General features: G+C 57.1%; 4 protein-coding genes across 4 annotated transcripts; 2 read left to right on the top strand and 2 right to left on the bottom strand.

The window, feature by feature from the left end:
- Nucleotides 1–7: 7 nt before the first annotated feature.
- On the top strand, nucleotides 8–3,676 carry CHGG_03955 (uncharacterized protein; the record flags this gene model as incomplete). The annotated part of the gene is made up of 4 exons (XM_001223168.1): nucleotides 8–1,682; nucleotides 1,752–1,805; nucleotides 1,865–2,586; nucleotides 2,909–3,676. The coding sequence occupies 4 exons, from the start codon at nucleotides 8–10 to the stop codon at nucleotides 3,674–3,676; spliced, it is 3,219 nt and encodes a 1,072-aa protein (XP_001223169.1).
- Nucleotides 3,677–9,868: 6,192 nt separating this feature from the next.
- On the top strand, nucleotides 9,869–11,385 carry CHGG_03954 (uncharacterized protein; the record flags this gene model as incomplete). The annotated part of the gene is made up of 2 exons (XM_001223167.1): nucleotides 9,869–11,091; nucleotides 11,148–11,385. The coding sequence occupies 2 exons, from the start codon at nucleotides 9,869–9,871 to the stop codon at nucleotides 11,383–11,385; spliced, it is 1,461 nt and encodes a 486-aa protein (XP_001223168.1).
- Nucleotides 11,386–11,946: 561 nt separating this feature from the next.
- CHGG_03953 (uncharacterized protein) lies at nucleotides 11,947–12,567 on the bottom strand (the record flags this gene model as incomplete). The annotated part of the gene is made up of 2 exons (XM_001223166.1): nucleotides 11,947–12,174; nucleotides 12,442–12,567. 2 exons carry the CDS (start codon nucleotides 12,565–12,567, stop codon nucleotides 11,947–11,949), a joined length of 354 nt encoding a protein of 117 aa, XP_001223167.1.
- A 592-nt stretch (nucleotides 12,568–13,159) lies between these two features.
- On the bottom strand, nucleotides 13,160–19,547 carry CHGG_03952 (uncharacterized protein; the record flags this gene model as incomplete). Its single annotated transcript, XM_001223165.1, has 2 exons — nucleotides 13,160–14,286; nucleotides 14,339–19,547. The coding sequence occupies 2 exons, from the start codon at nucleotides 19,545–19,547 to the stop codon at nucleotides 13,160–13,162; spliced, it is 6,336 nt and encodes a 2,111-aa protein (XP_001223166.1).
- Between the last annotated feature and the right edge of the window lie 1,051 nt (nucleotides 19,548–20,598).

Raw genomic sequence — 20,598 nt, 5'->3', positions numbered from 1 at the left:
CGTCATCATGTCGTTCAAGGTCAAAGCCCTGTATGACTATGTCTCTGGGCACGAGGACGATCTAGGTTTCAATGCCGGGCAAATCATCACCGTCACCGATGAAGAGGATGATGACTGGTACGGTGGGGAGTATGTTGACGACTCCGGAAATACGCGCGAGGGTATCTTCCCTCGGAACTTCGTCGAGAAATACGAGCCTACCGCCCCGCCCCGCCCGACGAGATCGCGCCCCAAGCGTGAGCCCGAGGCTGCTCCAGCGCCCGCCCCCGAGCCTGCTGCCCCGCCCGCTCCGGCGCCCACCCTCCCCGCTCCCGATTCTCCGAAACAAGCGGCGCCGGAACCCGAGGAAAGACCAGAGCCAGTAGCTCCCGTATCGCCACCCCAGGCCTTCTCTGCATCCCCGCCGGCTCCGGCGCCCATTGCAGCGCCTTCGGCACCCAAGCCGGTGCAGCCGGTGCGAGCTGTTGCTCCCGCCCCCGCTCCTGCGCCGCCCGCCCCACAGCCCGCCGAGGTCCCGGCTGCAAACTCACCGCCTTCCCCAAAGCGCGCCCCCTCGTTTTCCAAGCCGGGTGGCCCTCCTCCCGTGACGGAGAAGCCGAGCAGCAACTCGTTTAAAGATCGCATTGCGGCGTTCAACAAAGCTGCCGCCCCGCCGATCACCCCATTCAAGCCTAGCAGTCTGAGCTCTGGAGGAACTGGCGGCTTCATCAAGAAGCCATTCGTTGCGCCCCCGCCTAGCAGAAATGCCTACGTTCCACAGGTGTCCCAGGCTCCTGTCGCCAAGCTCTACCGCAGAGATGAAGACCCGGAGGTAAAAGAACAAGAAGCCGAGGTACTCGAAAATGCTGGTAGGGCGGGTCTCGTCCCCACGGGATCCTCAAATGAGGGTGACGCTGCCGAGGATCAGCCTAAGCCCATGAGCTTGAAGGAGCGGCTGGCCTTGCTGCAGAAACAACAGATGGAGACAGCCGCCCGGCATGCCGAGGCCGCGGCCAAGAAGGAGAAACCCAAGCGGCCACCCAAGAAGCGTCTCGATAGTCAGGACACAGTCGAAGGTGAAGTTGTTGAGCGGGTCGAGGAGACGGGGAGGACCTCCACCGACGAGGCGCCCCCGCCGCGCATGACACATGCTCCCAGGCGTAGGTCCTCCAAGGGAGCCGAACCTCGTGACGGGAACGAGGCGGATATGTCCGGGGCCGGCGAGACAACTGAGGGCCAGGAGGACCTCACCGAAAAGGAGGACAGTGATGGCCGACCCAAACACGTGGCTACAGTATCTAAGCAGGAAGATAATAATCGGGAAGAGGAAGAGGACGAAGAGGACGAAGACGAAGAGAACGAAGCAGAGGAGGAGGATGATGTGGATCCCGAAGTTCGCCGCCGAGAAGAGCTGCGCGCGAGGATGGCCAAGATGTCTGGCGGCATGGGGATGCCTGGCATGGCCATGCCCTTGTTCGGCGCTCCTGCTCCGGTGCTTCCAAAGAAGAAGAAGGCTGCCCCCGAAAAGCCGGTGGAAGAGGCCGAGGAGCCCGTTTCGCCGGCGACGCGGGTAGCCCCCCCAGTCCCCCTCCCCGGGCTGATGCGGCCTCCTATCCCTACGGACCCAAAACAGCCCGAGTCGGAGGACGAAGAAGAGGAGGAATCGGATCTCCGAACTCCGCATCAGGAGGCTGCTCCGCCAGGTAAGTTGCGTTAGAAGCCCACTTGGGCCACAATACTGACCGTCGCAGTGCCGCCTACGGAACAAGGAGCCCCTCCTCCTGTTCCTGGTGGACGACCGGCTCCGCCTCCTGTACCTGCGGACTGTGAGTATCATCGTGCCCAGCGTTTTGAGCCATGGAATATTATTGTTAATCTCGTAAAGCACGTCCGCCGCCGCCGCCTCCAGCTACCTCGGCAGTCAAATCGCCTAGTGAAGGATCGCAATCGGATGACGAACTCTCGGAGCGACCTAACCCCGAGTCTGATGCTCTAAGCGGTGACGCGAACCAGGTTACCAGAGCTCCGCCTCCGCCTCCACCCGCAGCCGCCGGCGCGCCGCCGCCAATTCCAACATCACCACGCCCGTCAGTGGACAGTCGCGCATCCTATATTGAGCAAACCCCTCCCCGTGAGACCAGCAAACGGAGCAGCAGGCCGCCACCGCCGGTTCCGGGATCCCCCCCAGCCCTCCCGCCTGTTCAGTCAAGACCACCCCCCCCACCTCCTTCAGCTGCCCCGCCGCTCCGGCGAGTCTCGACTGGCGATTCCAGGCCTCCGCCGCCAATCCCCGCCGGGCGTAGGAATAGCGACGATGGCGAGGACGAGGAGATCACCGAGTATGAGGGCGACTATGATACGGACATCGCGTCCTCGGTTCCTCACAAGGATGCGCTCAAAGCGCACCAGCGTGAGTCGAGCTTTGAGGATGTCATCTCCCCAAAGTCCCCAACGACGGCAGCTCCTCCCCCTCCCATTCCCACCGCATCGCCCCCGAGAGCAGGCCCACCCCCTATCCCGAGCCAACCTCCCCCGGAGACCCGAAAATCGGTGGATATGCCTAGAATGGCTCCGCCGCCTCCCCCACCTGGCCAAGGAGACGCCTCGGTATGACGATGATTACGACCCCTACAACTACACCTCATCCTCGCAGGCTCCCCCAACAATACCCTCGTACCCGATGCCATCGCCCTCTCCGTACACGAGGCAGCAAGAGGAAATGTTTACTCAGGAGGCACCATACGGTCAGACCCCAAGGTCTCCACCCCCTCCTCCGCCTTCCGGTCGGGCACCGGCACGGCAGTCAGTCGACCTCCCACGCCCCGGAGTTAGCCGCCGGTCTGTGGATGTTACGCGCCCGTCGATGGAATCAGGCTTCGTTGCTAATGACATCGACCTAGCCAGCCAGTCGGCCTGGTGGCTGCAACAGAACGGTCTTCCTCCTCAGCTCCATGGACGTAAAGATATCTTCTTCGAGTCCGAAGAGTCGAGCTCTGCCGACCCACACAAAGGCGGCAAGACCATCATTACTCGTGACATCTACGTTCTATTTCAAGACTACTCCCAGTCCGTCATCACTGTCCGCTTCAACCCGCAAGACCCCTCCGACGTCCAACTCGAACAGCGCCATGAACCGCCTCCGCGTGCCCTGCGCCAAGATCAGCTTGAACAAAGCTACGACCGTTTCGGCCGCGCCATCGGCGAGGCTGTCGCCTCCAAGAAGGACACCGTCATTGGCGACGGCACCCCACAGGCGCTCATCTACGAGCTCCTCCGCCCTTTCAAGGACGCCCTCCTCCCCGTCGGCACGCGCGCGTACGGGGCCCTCGTCTACAGCAACCTGGCCAACGCGAGCACGACGCAGAACGACGAGATCCGGCCCGGCGACATTGTCAGCATCCGCAACGCCAAGTTCCAGGGCAAGCACGGCGCGATGCACGCCAAGTACTCGATGGAGGTCGGCAAGCCAGACCACGTCGCCGTCGTCTCGGAGTGGGACGGCACCAAGAAGAAGGTGCGCGCCTGGGAGCAGGGCCGCGAGAGCAAGAAGGTCAAGGTCGAGTCCTTCAAGCTCGACGACCTTCGCTCCGGCGAGGTCAAGATCTGGCGTGTCATGCCCCGGAGCTGGATCGGTTGGGAGTCGGGCGCCGGTGGTGCTGGCGGTGGCGCTGGTGCTGGCGGCGGAGCTGGGAACTAGGAGGCCCTGATGGGGTTGCAGATGAGGGATATGAGGGGACTTGGGGTCGCGGGGGACATGGTTGGTGTGTTAGTTAGGATTGCGATGGGGGTTGGCGAGGGGTACCCTTGAAGTTTAGTTTGGGCGGTAGTGTGTGTGTGTGTGTGTGTGTGTGTGTGTGTGACAGGGTTGAGTTGGGTTGGGTTGGCTGGAGTCTTTTCGTCAGCAGACCGAAACATGAGCAGTGAAGAGCAGAGCAGTGCAGAGCAGACATCCGCAGTTGAGTCAAGGGTTTTCTTTTGACCATACATACACCGACCGCGCTCGACAACAGGGCTTGTTTTATTTACTAGTTAGTTGTTTGCATTACCTTGTGGTTCCTTGGTGTTTAATCCGATCGGCTGTTGTAGTCATCATGAGTGGTGTTGCTTACTAAGGTACCTATTGGAATTGGGGAGATGTCGGCCTTTTTTGAGAAGGAAACTTCGGTTCAATATTCTTCTCTCGTCGTGCCCGACGGTTACTCCCTACTCTCCATGTTTCCAATAGATTCAGGGGTTTCTTACAAGGAGATGTTAAAAAGAACAATCAGTCCCAACGATCACGGTACGAAATTGGAGTTTTAGATGTCATTTTCTGAGCTATAGAAGGCGTTCTTGGTATTGGTGCAGCAGTTCATCTTCTCGTTTCCTATAATCCCGCGGCAGTTCGTTGGTTTTGGTGTTTTACGTGGGTTGAGTGAGTGCCGTATGACGGGGCCATATTGGTCACAACATGGCTTTCTGGTGCCTTTGGCCAGCAAATAAACTCCATAGGGATTACTCCTATTCCAAAGCCTCTTGATGAATGTATCATATGACCATGTCAATCCAAACCAAATGCTATCCTCAATCTAAGGTATCTCCTAAAACACACTGAAATATCTGACACCGTTTTTCCATCCCCTACATTCACCAAACAGCCCATCACCGCTCTTCAAGCTCGAGCCTCATTATGAGTCAAAACAGCGGCACTGGAAGAGTGGGACAGGGCCAGCAATGCAAGCTGCAAGTTTGGGCAGACAGGGTCTCCTGCATGGATGCCCGTCCCGCATACATGCAGCCCAACATCTGCAGGGAGAATTACAGATGCAACACTGCATTCCTACATGCATATGTGCACATACATACATACATAGATACACTTGCTCCTTAGTTACCAAACAAGCCCTTACCTAATCCCCGCTTCCGGTAGATGACCACCCGCCATCACCTCCATCACTGCCACCAACGAGGGATTTAAACCAGGACAGAGCTGACGACTCTATCACCAGAGCAACAAACCCCAATACCCAGATCTACAGTCTGGAAAAGGAAACCCCACGCACGTGGATGATATCCCTGACGGGATAGGACAGAGCCAGGAGCGAGAGGAGGGAAAATCACGGCGCAGCGGCCGCGGGATGGTGAGCTGCTGCGGCTGTATGCAAGCACCATTACCCCATCTCGTAGGCATGTATTATGTGTGTATGCACTGCCCGCGCTCGACGTGTACATATTCGCACATCCATACAATACAGTTTGTACATACCACATACCGGTGGCCTCCTCCCCCTTTCCCCCCAAAGGCGGTATCAGCCCGGCATGCGCAGGCCTAGAGACATGAAATGACATGAACCTGATATAGTATGCGCTCGAGGCGGTTGTTGATCTGCGAGCGAGTAGGTTGGTTGCTTCACTACCCCCGTCTCCTCCTCCTCCCTCCCGCGTGCACGGGTTCGACATCCCGGTTGACGCGGCCTCAATGGGGGCCGGGGACGGATCGCGGGGTGATAGGCGCCATTGGTAGCACGATAAGTGAGACAATTGAGTGCAATAAGAGCCGAGCTTGCTTCCCTTCGCTGTACTTGCGGGGATCTAGATGTTGTCTTTTTGGCTCGATCTAGGTTTAGCTCCCGCCTTTGCGGCAAGTCGGCGTTGGCATAGCCCCTGAAATTGACCCGTAGCGTGGATGCATCGTTGTTGTCTGCCCGTGGGTTCTTGTGCCGATGAGCGTGGATTCTCTTGGGTTGCCATGTGACATGGCAGTGCTGAGGACAGCACAAGGCCCGAATAGCGTTGAAGTTGCATAAATAGCTTCCATAGTTTTTCCGGTCTACGTGGCCATCAACTGTTTTTGGCCTTGAACGATGCGTTTCGGGTGTCAGAGAGAGGAGAAACATTCGATGATCTGGCACCTTGATGTCCAACCCTTGCCATCCAACCTCCCCCGGGGGGGCGGAAGGTCACAACAAGTCCCTAGAACCCTCTCCCACATTGATATCTGATGGCCCCGTTGCGCGGATACTTTGTCTGCGGCGTGCATGTCTCTCTCATCCCTCATCGGGGGCTATTGACTGATCGCCTTCGATTCACGGGGCTGACTGGCCCAGGCTGCATGTTAGACAAATGATGGGGGTCAGTTCTGAGCCAACAATGGGCTTTCTTGTCTACGAGTCACGCAACACAAGGCCAATCGTCTTCAAGCACTACCCGTCGATGAAACTTCGGGGCCCAATAGGAGAAGTCGCGCATGCAGCAGATCCGTTTGGTCGTTCATCAGAGAGACGGCTGCGGAGGTTGTGCTCAACGGCCGACCCGCGTGGAGGCTGGGCCTAGCCGTCTGCTACCAGTCGACCGAGACAACGACCGAGCTGAGGCACGCGAGGTCTTGATGTCATGCATCTCCCCCGCGCTTCGTCAAAAAAGGGAAAGTAGTGGGTGGCAGTGGCTGTGGCTAGACAAAAGAGACCACCAACTTTCGAATCAGGGGTTGCCAATTCATGGATATTGCTACGCCATGTAGCAGTCGGATGCCCCGAACGACTTTACTTCTCCTGCCCTAAGAAAGGCCACCCTCGATAGGCGCGCTCTCCGGCAGCAAACTCGTTGCTTCGTCCAGTCTAGATCCGCCTTACTGGTGATAGGTGAGAGCATCCGTCTAGGACAAGTGAGGCGCTGAGGGGTGGAAACCACCTCATCCTCTAGGGAGAGGTTGACTCTTGTGAAGTGGAGAAGCGCGTTTTACGGATGGTGCCCTTTCAACCACCAAGCTACTAGTGTTCTCAACCACAGCGAGATCAACACAATAGTGTTTCTTGCCATCTCGTGTATCCGAGATGCCAGGCCGTCGAGAGCCGGGTTTTTTTTTAACCGCAGATCCCTTGTTTTTGGTGGTGTTGCTCGCAATAGGCCAAGGGCTCTTTATTTCGCTGGTCCGGGCAAAACCTGCATATCGGTGGGTAGAGCGATGTTGTATTACTGAGTGCCATGATAAGGCCGTGTGGGTCAAAGGAGCCGTAGAGAAACGTATCTCATCGCCACCGGGCCCAAACCTGATCAAGCCCCGACGTCTTCCTAAACGCCCTGGTGAGTTGCAGAAGCTGGCTGGATGGACTGCAGATCAAGAACCGGACGCAATCAACATCAGGGGCACCAGCTCTTTGACGCCGATGGGGATGACCCGGCTGGCTGTTGGAACACGACCCGACCTCCGATCCGGAGTGGTCTCCAACCCGTCACGAGCGAGGGGCGGGTTCACGAGCTTCGGACAAGAGGGTCACCTGAGCGACCGCGGATGAGGACGCAAGGTTCGGGTCTTGACAACCGCTTATCAACCGAGGGCGGAGGGGATCAGCCTGCCGGGTTACAAAAAAAAGAGATCGCCCCCTTAATTCGATAGCTGGTGGTCGGAAGCTTGACACGGGGGAGGTCGGTTTTGAGGCATGAAGTTTCGACGCCCAAGCCGACGGAGCTTGCCCCGTATATCTGGATGCCTCACCGTGGTGGCTAAGTGCCAGAGCAAAACCAACAAGCCACGGAGTCCTTGTCAATAGCCCCCCAGGAGCTCAAGACAACTGTCCCGGGTGAATGGTGAGAAAAGCTGGACACGTGCTGGAGTGCTGGGATGAGGTTGTAGTCCGAACTGTCAGCGAATGAGCGCTTGACACAAGTCAACATTGCATGGCTGCGCAGGAATGGTTGCAGTAGCGAACAGCTCGTCTTCTCAATCTGGGAAACCCGCAATCTGTGCCAAGGGCCAAACTTTCGACTAGATGCGAATTTCGATTGGGCCGAGGAGTCCTCTGAGCGAAATCGGCTCGAGGTTGGGCTTGGGCAGAATCTGCCGTCGCGAGGCAAGGCGAGACCTTCACAAGTGTATCCTTGCAACCTGGGTAGGGGAACCCGCCAGCAACAAGGAGAACTTGCCTTGACGGCCGTTGACTTTGGCCACGCGTTTCGGTCCCTTGCTCGAGTTTGCGCTTCCCCGAATCGCAACAAGCGCTAGGAAGCGTCAAGGGTTAGGAGGTTGGAATGGTTCAACGGGGGCTCGATCAAGATCGATGTCGATTGGACAAGAGAGCTGCACCTGGCCAGCCTTCCCCACGATCTGTTTGCGACCAATGATCTCGCTAAGCGCGAGCAGCCTCAGGGGAGGAATGCTTGTGGGTCGCGTTGGGCATCTGGGCATGGACGCAGCAAGTGGAAAGAGGATTTTCGAATTGACGGCCCATACCGCTGACCGGATTGCCACGTACTGTGTCTGCACTGCGGTAAGCAGGGATGGCCTGCGGACGCCCTGCATTTTCTGTGGCCCGAGAAAGCACTTTCAGTGACTCGGGGGGATGTCCCAAGACTCGGCCGGCGACTGAGCTATGCGTGGTCAGCGACGTCGAGGAACTCGTCGGCGCCGGTAGATGACATGGTGGTGACAGCGCTACCCACGACATTCCAAAAACACTCAAAACCGAGAACCCGAGCGGCCGCGGCAGTTTTGCCGGGGGCCGAGGTATGGTTACTTTTTGTTAAGAATAGAATGTTGATTTGGCGACACCGAGACAAGCCACCGTCGCTGTCGCGTGTTGTTCAATGCGAGGACTAAGCTAATGTTCAGGTGTTGGCGGAAGATCCGAGTCACGGTGGCTCGATGGCGGCCCTGACAAACAAACACAGAAGAGATTTTCCAACGGCCAGCGCCACCTCACATGTTCTTTCAGCAGGTGTCAGATGCCCATCAACGGGCGCTCCGTGCCGAGAACGGAAGAACCCACCCACGCCGGAAATCAAGAACAGCCCGGCCGCGGAAGGTGCCAGTAGGATGTTAATAATTTTTGGTGGGCTCACCACAAAGCCCCAGCCGCAAGTGTGGCAACCCACACAATCTGAAATGGCATGTTCCCCCATTGTTAGTTTTGGCTGCCCTTCGCCCCCCACGGGTGGAGTGACTTTTGACAGGAGCGACTGGAACAAAAAAAAAGCCAACCACCCTACGATTTCCCAATCAGGCGAAGCGATGGGACCACCGACCAATCATAACTGCGTTGCCTGGCCCGAATTTTTAACGAATGGCTGAGACCGGGCGGTCTCGGAAACCTTTGCGATTCTGCGCTGTCCACTGAAAAAGCGCGCGCAACTGTCACTCGAGGCGTGAATGGCCGGTCCCATTGAATCAACCCCTCCCTTTTCAAGGGTCTCGTCCCACGGCGCATTCGATGGGGTCAACGCCATGCCCGAGACTTGCGGGGGACGGGAGCGGCTCGATCGCGGTGGCGTGTAGGTACGGTGTGGTATGATGGATGTACTTGTGTACTTCTGTACCGGGTTATTGTCTTGAATTGAACGGCTGAACCCTTCAAACACCAGATCCCGCGTGGACAATCAGCGAAACTATCACCCCCCAACCGTTGTTGTTGCATCCGCGGATGGACCACTTGGCTCCTGCGACCTGTCAATTGCCAGCCAAGAAACACAACAGTCTTGGTCATCGACCCTGCCACTGCATCCCACCTGTTCACACATTCTGGGGACGCTCACTTGTCACGACGCCAGACGCCAGCAAACTCCCCGCGTTTAATGCCCGACTCCAACCCGACACCTGCGACCTCGACAACGCACAAGCCTTGCACGGCAGCCCTGACACGACCTCGCAGTGCTCGGCACCCCATGCCGGACCTCTCTCCCCAGTCGCCAATCGCTGAACACTCTTGGGATCTCACTGGCCTGCCACTCAAACCCCACGTCACCCCCCCCCCGCAGACCCCGGCTTGAACGCATTTGACACACACTCTCTCTATAAACACCATCAGGGCGCCCCATCATCCTCCCACTCAGATCGGGAACCCTTTCTCCCCACAGTAACCTACGGAAACCCTACAACTGCCCCCAAAGCAGCAAACCCTCACACACATAGCCCAAGATGGCAGCTTCATATCCTAGGAGACAACCTTCAAGTCAATCCTCCTCCAGCCATGACTCGCGCAGCCGGAGGAGTAACGACTCGTACACATCACACTCCACAGCACCCACCTCGCTTTACTCTTCACCATGCCCCTCAGACCTGAAGGACTCGCCGTCATCGACAGACACCGGAGCTTATGCCGGCACCAAGTACCGCCAGAACGTCTACGACTCGCGCGACGATGTCAGCCCCGCCACCTCGCTCTACCCGCGCTCGTCGGTCGAAACCTATGCCTCGACCACGGCCTCTAGCGAAGATGTGGAAGCTATGTTCGCCGACGAGGTTGCCGACTATGAGTGCGGCGCCATCCCACCGTTGCCCATCTACCGCCGCGAGGTCGTCGAGCCCAACGTCCGCGCATCGACCCCCCAGGACTTCGCCAAGCTCTTCCCCTCGCTTAACCGCCTTACCATTCGACATGACGAGTTTACTTCGGACGGAAACATGAACTTGCGCATCGACACGGTGGTGACGGGACGGAGGAGGACCGCGATCCAGCTCTTCCACTTGCGCATGTACGACTTGGGGAAGCGGGAGTTCTCACTGCGGAGGTATTCGCGGGATTCTGGTCGGGAGGTCTGCAACTCAAAGCGCAAGTTCACCGAGCCTGCCGCAGCGAGGCCCAAGACGGCGGACGGGAAGCCAACGCTGAAGCGGACCATGTCGACCGCCCTCAAGACGCTCGGTGGGGGGAAGCCGGTCTTGCGCCGCGCCAAATCGGCCATGACGTCGCCGAGCCGCCCCAGCACGGGCTACTCGACCAGCGAGGGCGATGAAGACTTGTTCCACGACGGGAGCAACCAGTCTCGCCTATCGCTCGACAGCCGACTGGGCAAGGGCAAGGCCCAGCGACCGGTGCCGACCAACACCATCAAGCTCGAATTCAGTAACTATGCCCGCGTCGATGTCAACCGCCGCGGAGGCAAGGGCAACAAGCGCTACGAGTTCGAGTGGTGGGGTCACCGGTATAGCTGGAAGCGCTCTGTCGACAAGCAGCTGGGTCTGGTGTCGTTCCACCTGGTGCGAGACGGGAATGCCGGCGCGCCGGTCGCACACATCGTTCCCGAGACAAGGTCGCCGACCCAGGTTGTCGCCGACGACAGTGCCGGCGGATGGGTTCCCCCTTGTTTCATGTGGATCGCCGACGAAGCAATCGTCGATGCTGTCACGGATGTTGCTGAGTAAGCAGACCAATTTTTTTCCGCCTTTGGGTACCCTAAGCTAACCTCCTATTTAGTGTGATCATGGCAACCGGACTCATGACGCTTGTCGACGACTGCATCAAAGAGCGGTGGCAGACTAAGAAGGCTCACCGCATCCCGATGCCGTCGACCTTCAAGTCGGTCAACTTCGATGCTGTCCGCCCCAAGGCCATCATGCAGCACGTCTTCGGCCGCCGGAACTCGAACGACCACCAGCGCCCCTCGCCCCCCTCCAGCCCACTCCGGCACGCGAATCCCGCCGCGGCGCAATAAAGCCCGCATCAATTCCCACCGCTCCGATACCCCCGGCATTCGGCAGAGGCAATGACGTCGGGGCTTCACCGACAGTTCCCTTGGATCGGCGCCACGTGTTGCTGCCCGACCGGAGACCCACACCTTCGGAAGATGTCATGTCACCTCGGCCGAAGGTGGTTGGGTTGACGAGGATACCCTTGTCCTTCTTTGCCCATTGTCCCGCCGTTTTTCATTTTTGCCTTACTCTGTTCACCACCTTGGAGCGATACGCGCACAAAGCTCGATATCCTTGTATTAAAAGTGACTTTGGCCTTTTTTTTTTGCTTTTTTTTGGTCTCCACTTTTCATCTTCATTTTCCTTATTCGTCTAACGGCATCTGGGCACGGCGTTGTGATTTACAGACTTCGACAAAAGAATATCATGGATAACTAGCACTTGATTAGGGGTTGGCTTGGTTGGTCCGGTCAGATAGGAGCATTGGGTGGTTGCATGGGACGGTGTGATGAGGAGTTGAGTTTGTCTTTTTTTTTTTTTTTTTTTTTTTTTTGGGTTGCTTTTCCTTGGTTCGGTTTCATCTCTCAGTTTGTCAACGGATTATCATCAGGCCGGAACAGGACGGACATTTGTGCTGCGCCATCACAGCATTTACCTCGGAGTGTGGCCTTGACGGGAACGGTATTTGGATGAAGGAACGCAGTTCTACCACGACGGGACGAACGTGTATTGGATAATGTAGTTACGCAGAGCATCGCACCCACCGCGCTCGCTCCTCTCTCTCGCTCATACTCATCCGCCCTTCCTTCGAACTAGGAGAGTGGGATGGATGACATGGCACGACATAGCAGACTTACAAACAATCTCTTTTGTCAAATCATTATCATACCTAGCTTTGTTTTATACCAATGGCTATGAAAAGAAAAGAAAAGAAACCAACCAACTTGAACCATATCAGTTCCCAATCCGTGCCAGTCCCGAACACCTTCCTCCCCAAGCGACACCACCTCCACGACCCCCGAGACCGTACGACACGCTACGGTACGCACGCATGCACTACAATGGCCCGTGCTACTTACCATTCGGGGGAGGCAACCTGGGATACTCATCCGAAGGGTTGTTACGCCGAATGCGGGGGAAGCAGCAGCAGCAGCAGCACCAGATGTGATACCATCGTGTCCCACAGCAGGGTTCCCGTTCACCATTGTACCCCAAGAAACATGAAGGGCAATCCCAGATTGTAAGATAAGCCGGTAAATTCGAGTCTACCTGCTGTCATTGCGTTATCAGGCTTTTATGTGCTATGTATATGTAGCCTTTGTGTGTCCACGGTTGATGGGCTTAGGGAGAATCCGGTTGGCGGCAACGGAATTTGGCCAGGGGAGTCATTCCCACATGCAGGCTGATGAGATCGCTAGTTACCTAGCAACAGAGTTTCTCGGCAAAGAGAAATGTTTGTGAGAATTGGAGAGCAATCACTTCGGAAGACACACAATCACTCATGTTCCCTCGCACAGCTTAAGCCTCAGCCCAACTCCGGGACCGAGGAGGCGTACCGACGGGCTGAGTGTACAGGAACACACAAGACCCCTCACTTACAATGGTATAGAGAGAGAATAGGCGTAGCTCCCAAACAGATCTATTGTCTAAGGTAAAAAAAAAGCCCGTGTCAGGCGCCCAAACACCACATCATTCACACACACATTAAAAGTTTCTCGTAAACCGAGCATATCGCTCTCATGCTCTGAAAATCAAGCTGCCACCCCTGTCCCAAGTGCCAAACATCGTCATTCACCTTTACAGACTCCCGTTATCCCCGTTGACCCCGTTCGCATCGCCAGCCCCGTTCGTCATGGCCGCGGTCAGCGCGCTGTTGTCGTCCTGATACTTCTCCCAATTGGCCAAGACATGACCGATCTTGGGAGAGTTGGTGAGGCGGTAGACGTCTTCGAAGTACTCTTTAGTAATCGCAAACGGCCTGGCCGTCACGTTGGGGATGTATTTTCCAATCAGCTTGGCCGGGTCGATCGTTGTCTTGTTGATCTTCTTGAGCAAGAAGCTTCGGAAAGGCTTGACACCGGAGCGAAGGAAGGTCGAATGGAACGGCACGTCGATGCCCTTGAGGGGAATGGTGGCGAAGCCGCGCTGTAGCTCCAGGGGCGTCGGCTTGGCCTCGGTCTCCTGGGCACACGCCTTGATGATCTCGACGAGCTTTTCCCTGACCATTTCCGGCTGGATTTCCTTGCGCATTTGTTCGATGTCGATCTTCATGGCCTTGAGGTAGTTGGTAACACCAGTCAAGGTGTCGAGAGCCCGGAGGTCGCCGGCGCAGACGTACTGCATGTTGGCGATGTTGAAGTTGACAATCTCAAGAAGCCAGCCAGTGGTCTCAGAAACGTTGTTCACCACGAACCGCAGGGCTTCCTCGTTGAACGTCTTGTTGATACGGCTAGGGTTGACCGCGCACATGCTGTAGTTGGACCGGCCCGATGCGTCACGCTCGACGGCAACCTGCATTGTCAAGCCACGGTAGAAGACGACCGACACCAACGACTCAATCGGCATGACATCAGCAAGGGCTGCCAGAGCCGAGTACTCGCCAAGAGAGTGACCAGCGAATGTGCTATCACGGGGGACAAGCCCCTTGGCCTTCATGTCCTCGAAACTGGCCTTCTCCATCAGCGTCAAGGCGGGCTGGGTGAATTGAGTGGCCGAAAGCAGGCCAGTGGGGGAGCGGTAAGTGTAGGACTGGGTCTTCTCGTCGATTCCCTTGAAGATGCGCTCCGACTTGATCGAGCCATCACCTGCCACTGTCTCGAAGGTCATGGCCATGTAGTTCTGGCGAATGGCCTTGCCGCGCGGGCCGCCGAAGTGGATGGTCAGCTCCTTGGGGTTGTTGCGGACAATGTTGGTAATGGCGAAACCTTATCATGCGTGTCAGTACAAGAATGAGTGGCGGGAACAGAAGGTACTTACCATAAGTATCCATGAGGTACTTGTCAGCACGGTCCCAGACCTCCTTGGCGACGGGGCTACTATCGTAGAGGTCCATTCCCATCCCTTGCTCCTGGGAGCCTTGGCCGGTGAAGACGTAAGCAGTGACGGGCTGCTCGATTTCTGCCTCGCCGAGAAGCACTTTGTCCTCCGTCTCCTTGTTCACAGCCTCGACCTTGATGATCTTCCTACCAGCAACCATACCGACATGTTGCAGCTTGACGTCGATGTCGTCGTTGGGGAGGACCATGCCTGTGAGCGAAGCAGAGAAACTCCGCACTCGGCCGTTCTTGTTCTCCGCCGCCCACGTCTCTACTAGGCTGCGGATAGCGGCGCTGGAGTACATGCCGTGGGTAATGGTGCCGGGAAGGTTGGCGTACGCGGCGAAGACGCGAGAGACGTGGATGGGGTTGTAATCACCCGAGACACGGGCGTACGTCTCGTTTGATGCCGGTGCCCGAATCTGCAACCGAGTTTTTCCACCGAGGGGAATTGGATTCTCGAAGTTCACAGGCTGTTCAATTGACGACCCATGACGTTCCAGGTAATCCACAACCGGGTTACCGTGTGCATTGTCGGCCTCGTAATCCACACTAGCAACCTGGATAATCTCCTTGGTTGGCAGCTCGACGAGGACTTGACCGCGTGTCTCAACATGGCTGAAGACGGCCTTGTCCTTGAACCGGACCAAACTCTGAAGTCGGAAGATCAGAGTCTGGCCGAGCAAATCGATCTCTGGCGTGGCATCTTCATCAAAAGTAAACCAGGACTTGGAGCGAAGGACGGCAACGTCCTTGGTAGTCTCCAGGTGGACTTGCATGGGCGTTTCGAACTTGCGTTGGAACGTGTTCTCGAAGTCTGTGTAGACACCGCGGTAAAGGAACTGCGACGTAACTTCCATGACCGCCTTGCCGTCGCGAGTGATGGTGCCGCAGACTTCGACCATCTTCCCCGAGTCTTGGTTGATGACAGCATTGATCTGGGCCGTAGTAGAGACCTCATCACCCTTCTTCAGTGGTTCAGCTCCGGGCATCATGCGGAATTGGTTGGAGAGGTGGACGAGCTTGAGGAGGTCGCCGTCAATGGTGCGCGGGAAAATCGGCTTCGTGATGGCCTTCCAGCCCACCACGATAGCAAAGTCCATGGGTGCATACATGGTCTTTTCCGGGCGATCGACGAAGGCTTCGCCAGTGTTGCCCACGGCGTGGACGAACTCGTTGATGGCCTCGCTGGTAATGGTAGTCTTGCCGCCATCAAACTGGCTGGTCACAGAAGCATTGAGATCAAGCTCCTCGTCACCGAACCACGCACGCCAGTAGAACTCCTTGATGCGATCATTGCGGCCGTCCATGACTTCGTGAATGGGCGCATAGCCGGCCTCCGGGCGGTAGATGAAACGCAACGGGAGGGCGACAGGTTTCCCAAGGGCGGTGGTATCCTTGATCATGCTGACGGCGATCTCGTTCTTGCCCACCAGCTTGACCTCGATCACGTCCACATACCGATTGTGGCGCGGCTGTTCCTTGACCACAATGACCGTCTGGGCAGGGTCGTTGGGGTGGAGAATCTCGACGAAGAGACCCCGAGTCGGCGCGAAGATCTGCTTAATCGGGTTGGTCTGGTACTTTTGGCCCTGGACGATGACATCGGATTGGAGGAGGGCATAGCGCCAGTTCTGACTCGAGCCGGCGAGAAGTGAGATCCACTCCTCAAGCGACGGCAACTGAGTCGAAGGAGAAGAGGACAATCGGTAGGTGTTCTTGTGGGCATCCACGGAGACGGTGAGGCCCTCGACATCCAAGGGGATCTCTGCCTCGATGAGCTTGCCGCCGAAGTACTCGACGGTAGGGATCTTGGAGGCATCATTGCCGTACAGGTCCCGAGTCAGACCCTCGATGTGGCCGTGATGGATACCGTCGAGAATCTCTTTGATGGGCTCATCCACCTTGGTCGAGTGCTTTGCGGCCATGGGTCCCTGGAGAATGCAAGTTCTGCCGACATCTTTGCCAATGACGGCGCCAAGGTCCTCCGACTGCCACAGCGAGTCTTTCTTGAAGAAGAACTCAAAGTTCTCATCTAGCGCGGGCACAAACGTCACCGGCTTTTGGCCACGTCGCTGACAGAGCAGCAGGAAGTGTTGCACATCTTGGGCGTTGATGATCTGAGTCTCCGCTTCAGGGTAATGCGACAGAATGCGCTCGATGGCAGAACAGGGCTCGTCTAGGTCCTTGGGGTGTTGGAGAGCGGAGAATTGTCCGGAGGCGGTGGTGAACCGCTCCTCCACGCGGTGTATGAAGTCGACCGTGAGCTTCTGGAAAGACGGGTCGATCCATCGAGCTTCGTCCTTTACGTACAGAAGCTCTACCATACGGCGGACGACCTCGCCGTACGTCATGTCCTCCAGATCCACAGCCTGGCCTTCCTTGTTCTGCCCGAACCAGACTTTCTGGAAGTCGGCATTGAGCTTCCGGATGATGTGGTCGCGATTCTTCTTCAGCTCGGGAACCCGCTTCTCCTTGGGTAGGCTGAAAATCTTTTGGTCCATTTCGGCCCAGAAGAGCACACCACGCGTGGCGAGCTTGTGGATGGGCTCACCCATTTCAGACCGCACGGTGATGACTCCACCGGCAGCGCCCTTGTAGGTCTTCTCCCACTCGCCATCGTCAAGGCCGGGAGCGTCCACAATGGCTTGCTTGGCGGCCCTGCTGGTGTGGGCCTCTTTGGCGACCATCATGCGGCTGCCAAACAAGCAGCCGTCATAAGGCATCGGAGGGTACCCGTACTGGGTGGACCACGCACCGGTCAGGTAGGGATATGTGTCGTCGGCGCCGCCAAAGCCACTGCCAGCAACGAGGATGATGTTCTCGTGACGACGGATGCGGCCGTACATGGCAAGAATGGGTGAGTGGAAGTCTTCGAACGAGTGGTGGCCACCACCTCTGCCACCGGTCCATTGGAGGATGACGGGGAACGTCGGGTTGGCCTTGGCGATGTTGATTACAGCCTGGATGGCCTCGCTCGAGCCAGGTTTGAAGGAAATGTGCTTTAGACCCAGTGTTTCGATGTATTCTTGAGCAACCTCAATAGACGGGACGCCGGCACCAATGGTCAGACCCTCAATTGGCACGCCCTCCGAGCGGAGTCTCCCAAGAAGCGGGATCTGCCACCCCATGGCACGGGGATTGACATAGATGAGGTTGATGCTGATTCCACGGCCAGGAGGGATCGCCTTCTCAATCTTGGAGATGGCTGCTGTCATTGTCTTGGCGTTGTAATATCCGCCGCCTGCCAGCTCAATTTGGTAGCCAGCGTTCATGGCGGCAGCCACGAAGTCCCAGGGTACAGTGGCTGGGGTCATGCCGGCAACTAGGAGTGGCGGCAGACCGAGCAGCCTGCTCATCTTAGTGTCGACATACGTCTGGCCGCTCGACGTCTTGACGAGCTTGGGACCGTATTCCTTCACCCAGTCAACCGCGTACTTGACGGCATGCTCCTCGTCGCGGTCGAAGAGCTCCGACTTGTAGCCGACCTCGGTCACGGTTCCATTTACCGTCCCAGCTAGAATGACACGCACGCCGGTGCCGTCCTTGTTTCTGCTCGTCAGCACACCGAGACCCGAGATGCCTCCCGGACCGAAGTCCAAGATGTGTGTGGCTCCGGGGAAAACGGTGGCCTTCTCCCAGTGGACCGGGTCGCTTGTGATCATGCGAACCAACGCAGGCACAATATTTCCAGTCACCTCCTCGCGGATATCTTTGCCAGTGTTCGTGTCGTAGACGGGGATGCCCAGACGCTTGACATCAATTTCGACATCCTTCAAGTCCTCGGCGACCAGCGCGGTTGCCTTGGCGAGATACTTGCTGTGGAAGGGGGCAGTGATGGGGAGGAACCGGTTCACAAAGCGAACCTTGCGTTCAGTGTGGGGGATCCGAGTCTGGTCCAGACCAGTGGCAGCCTTGACTTTTCGGAGCTGGGCGTTGAGGCCGCACAACGACCTCGGCGGGCCAGCGATGACCAGGTTTCGCGGGCTGTTGATGAGCGAAATCGAGATGTGCTGGTCATCAGGAAGGTACTGGTTCGTCTGGTTGATGTGCTTCTGGACTTCGGCCTGAGGAAGGTCGCGGATGCTCAGCATGGGAGTGGGGGTGCCCTCCCCGTTGTCGATAGAGTCCTGAAGCATGGATGGGCTCAGAGAAGTAATGGGGAAAGTCTGCTGGCTGCGGGCACCAATCCAGAAAAGGATGGTCAAGGCAGAGTTGGCAATCTCCTCGAACGACTCCCACGAGTCCGCGGCCGCCGTGATAGCGGCCAGCACAATGCCCTGGGAATGTCCCGTGGTCCCGCTGATTCTCTCTCGCAGAATGCCGGGGTGGAGGCCGAGGACCTTGCAGGTGATCTGATAATGGGCGAGCTGCACGAGACCGATCAGGGGGAAGCTGACCGGGGCCGACACCAAATAGTCAACGTCTGGTGTCGCATCCGGGCTGTGAAGCCAACCCATTACATCTAAACCTTTAGCGTAGAGCTTTTCCGCGCTCGGGTGGCTGGATAGGGTCTGAAGAAGTTCGGCTGATGACGCTACCAGCTCCCCGATAAAAGATGGGTAGGTAAGGTATAACTCGCGGAGTTCTTCGAAATACTCCTCGATGTTGCCCTGGCCGCCAAAAATATTGTAGAGCTTCGCATCTTCTTCATCGGCTGCCCGAAACAAGGCCGATTCGTGCGTCTTCATTGCGCGATTCGACGCCGAACGAGCAGCGAAGTAGCTGCGAATGACCTCCAACTTCTTCGCGTCAATGCCAGGGAGCGTTGCCACCAGGGCATGGACATCGTTGCCGCGAAGGAATGCCCGCTCGAACTCGTTGAGAATAAGTTTAAGCACTTCCTCGCCCGACCCTTGTACGTCGTCCTCGCCCTCAGCAACCTCATGCGCAACATAACCCATGTACCGGGCCACGAGCTCGGCCACCGACGAAGGTTCGTCATCTTGGGCTAGCTCATCGGTGGGTGCCGGTAGAGTTGCGACGAAGCCCTCCTTCAACCGGGAAGCATGAAAGTGGATGCCGGTAGGTATTAAAAAGGATGTCTCGAGAGAACCGTGGGAGAGAGTGAGGGGACGCAGTGAGGCCGACGACCGGGGCGTGACGGCACCCGTCTGCGGGCCTGTGCCGCTGCCGTTGTTGGGATACATTATTATGTATAGGGATGGGGTATCTTGAGAACCTGCGCTTCTTCCCTGCGAAATGTCAGTCGACTCATCCGCGGACTGATCGAGGGCATCGAATGGGCGGGGGAGGGGGAGGGGGTGCATACCAGTCGCACTGGTGGGAGAAATCAGCAGCAAACGGGGACAGAGCCACGGGCAGAAGTATGATATTTCTGCGAAAAATGACGGTACAGGCGACGTCTTGTGGAAGAAGCCAGTGGCATGAAGTGGAAGTGAAGTGAGGTCGTAAAATGAGAAACCTGCCCAAGGGAGAGAGTTGGGTTTGGAGTGTTCAGATAGAGGGAGAGGGGAGTTGCGGGCGTCGAGTGAGGGCAGGAAAGGAATGGACCAGGATGGGCGGTGGCACTTGCGGTGGGCGGTGATTGGATTGAACCCTGAAGCCGAGACCCGGTTTGGAGGGGGACAGGGGTACCTTATAACGGTGGTGTGGTTCTACTCAACACAAAAATTGCCCAAGTTCAAGGGCGAATCTTCCGGTGGCAGTTCCCTTCCTTGCTCGCCAAAATTTTTGGATCTTGTTGGGGAAGCGCGGTCGACACCGCGGCGGTCGCGGCGTGCATGTCCCGACCCCTGCCAGACCGAATACCCCTGGCCCGTGCCCATCGATATCTTGAGACGGTACCCAACCAACCTGAAGGGCAGAGCCCCACCTGTCAAAAAGGGCACTCCCAAAAAAGTACCGATACCTTTCTCAGGGGAGCGGGAGGTTCATCCAGAACCCCCCAATGGATCCCCGCCTCCCAGGAGCTCGGGCTCACGGAATGCAGGGGCAACGGCACTCATTGCCCTTGCGCCAACCTCAAGCCATCGGAACTTCAGACAATCGAGATATCTCAACTTCCTATGTAGATGTGCTGTGTGATTTCGCACAATGACCATCGTCTTAAACTGCACCGGGGGTGGCGATACCTACCTTCAATGACTACGTGTTCAACGCTGCATGCATGAATCAGGTGATAGATTCGAGCTTCAGGCTCCAAGGACGGATATCAGTCAACATCTGAAAGGCGGAGAG

This window comes from Chaetomium globosum, genomic scaffold (genome assembly GCF_000143365.1).
Source record: "Chaetomium globosum CBS 148.51 scaffold_4 genomic scaffold, whole genome shotgun sequence".
Taxonomy (NCBI): domain Eukaryota; kingdom Fungi; phylum Ascomycota; class Sordariomycetes; order Sordariales; family Chaetomiaceae; genus Chaetomium; species Chaetomium globosum.
Note: the sequence above shows the minus strand (reverse complement) of the source record. Positions and strands in the feature narration are given on the sequence as shown.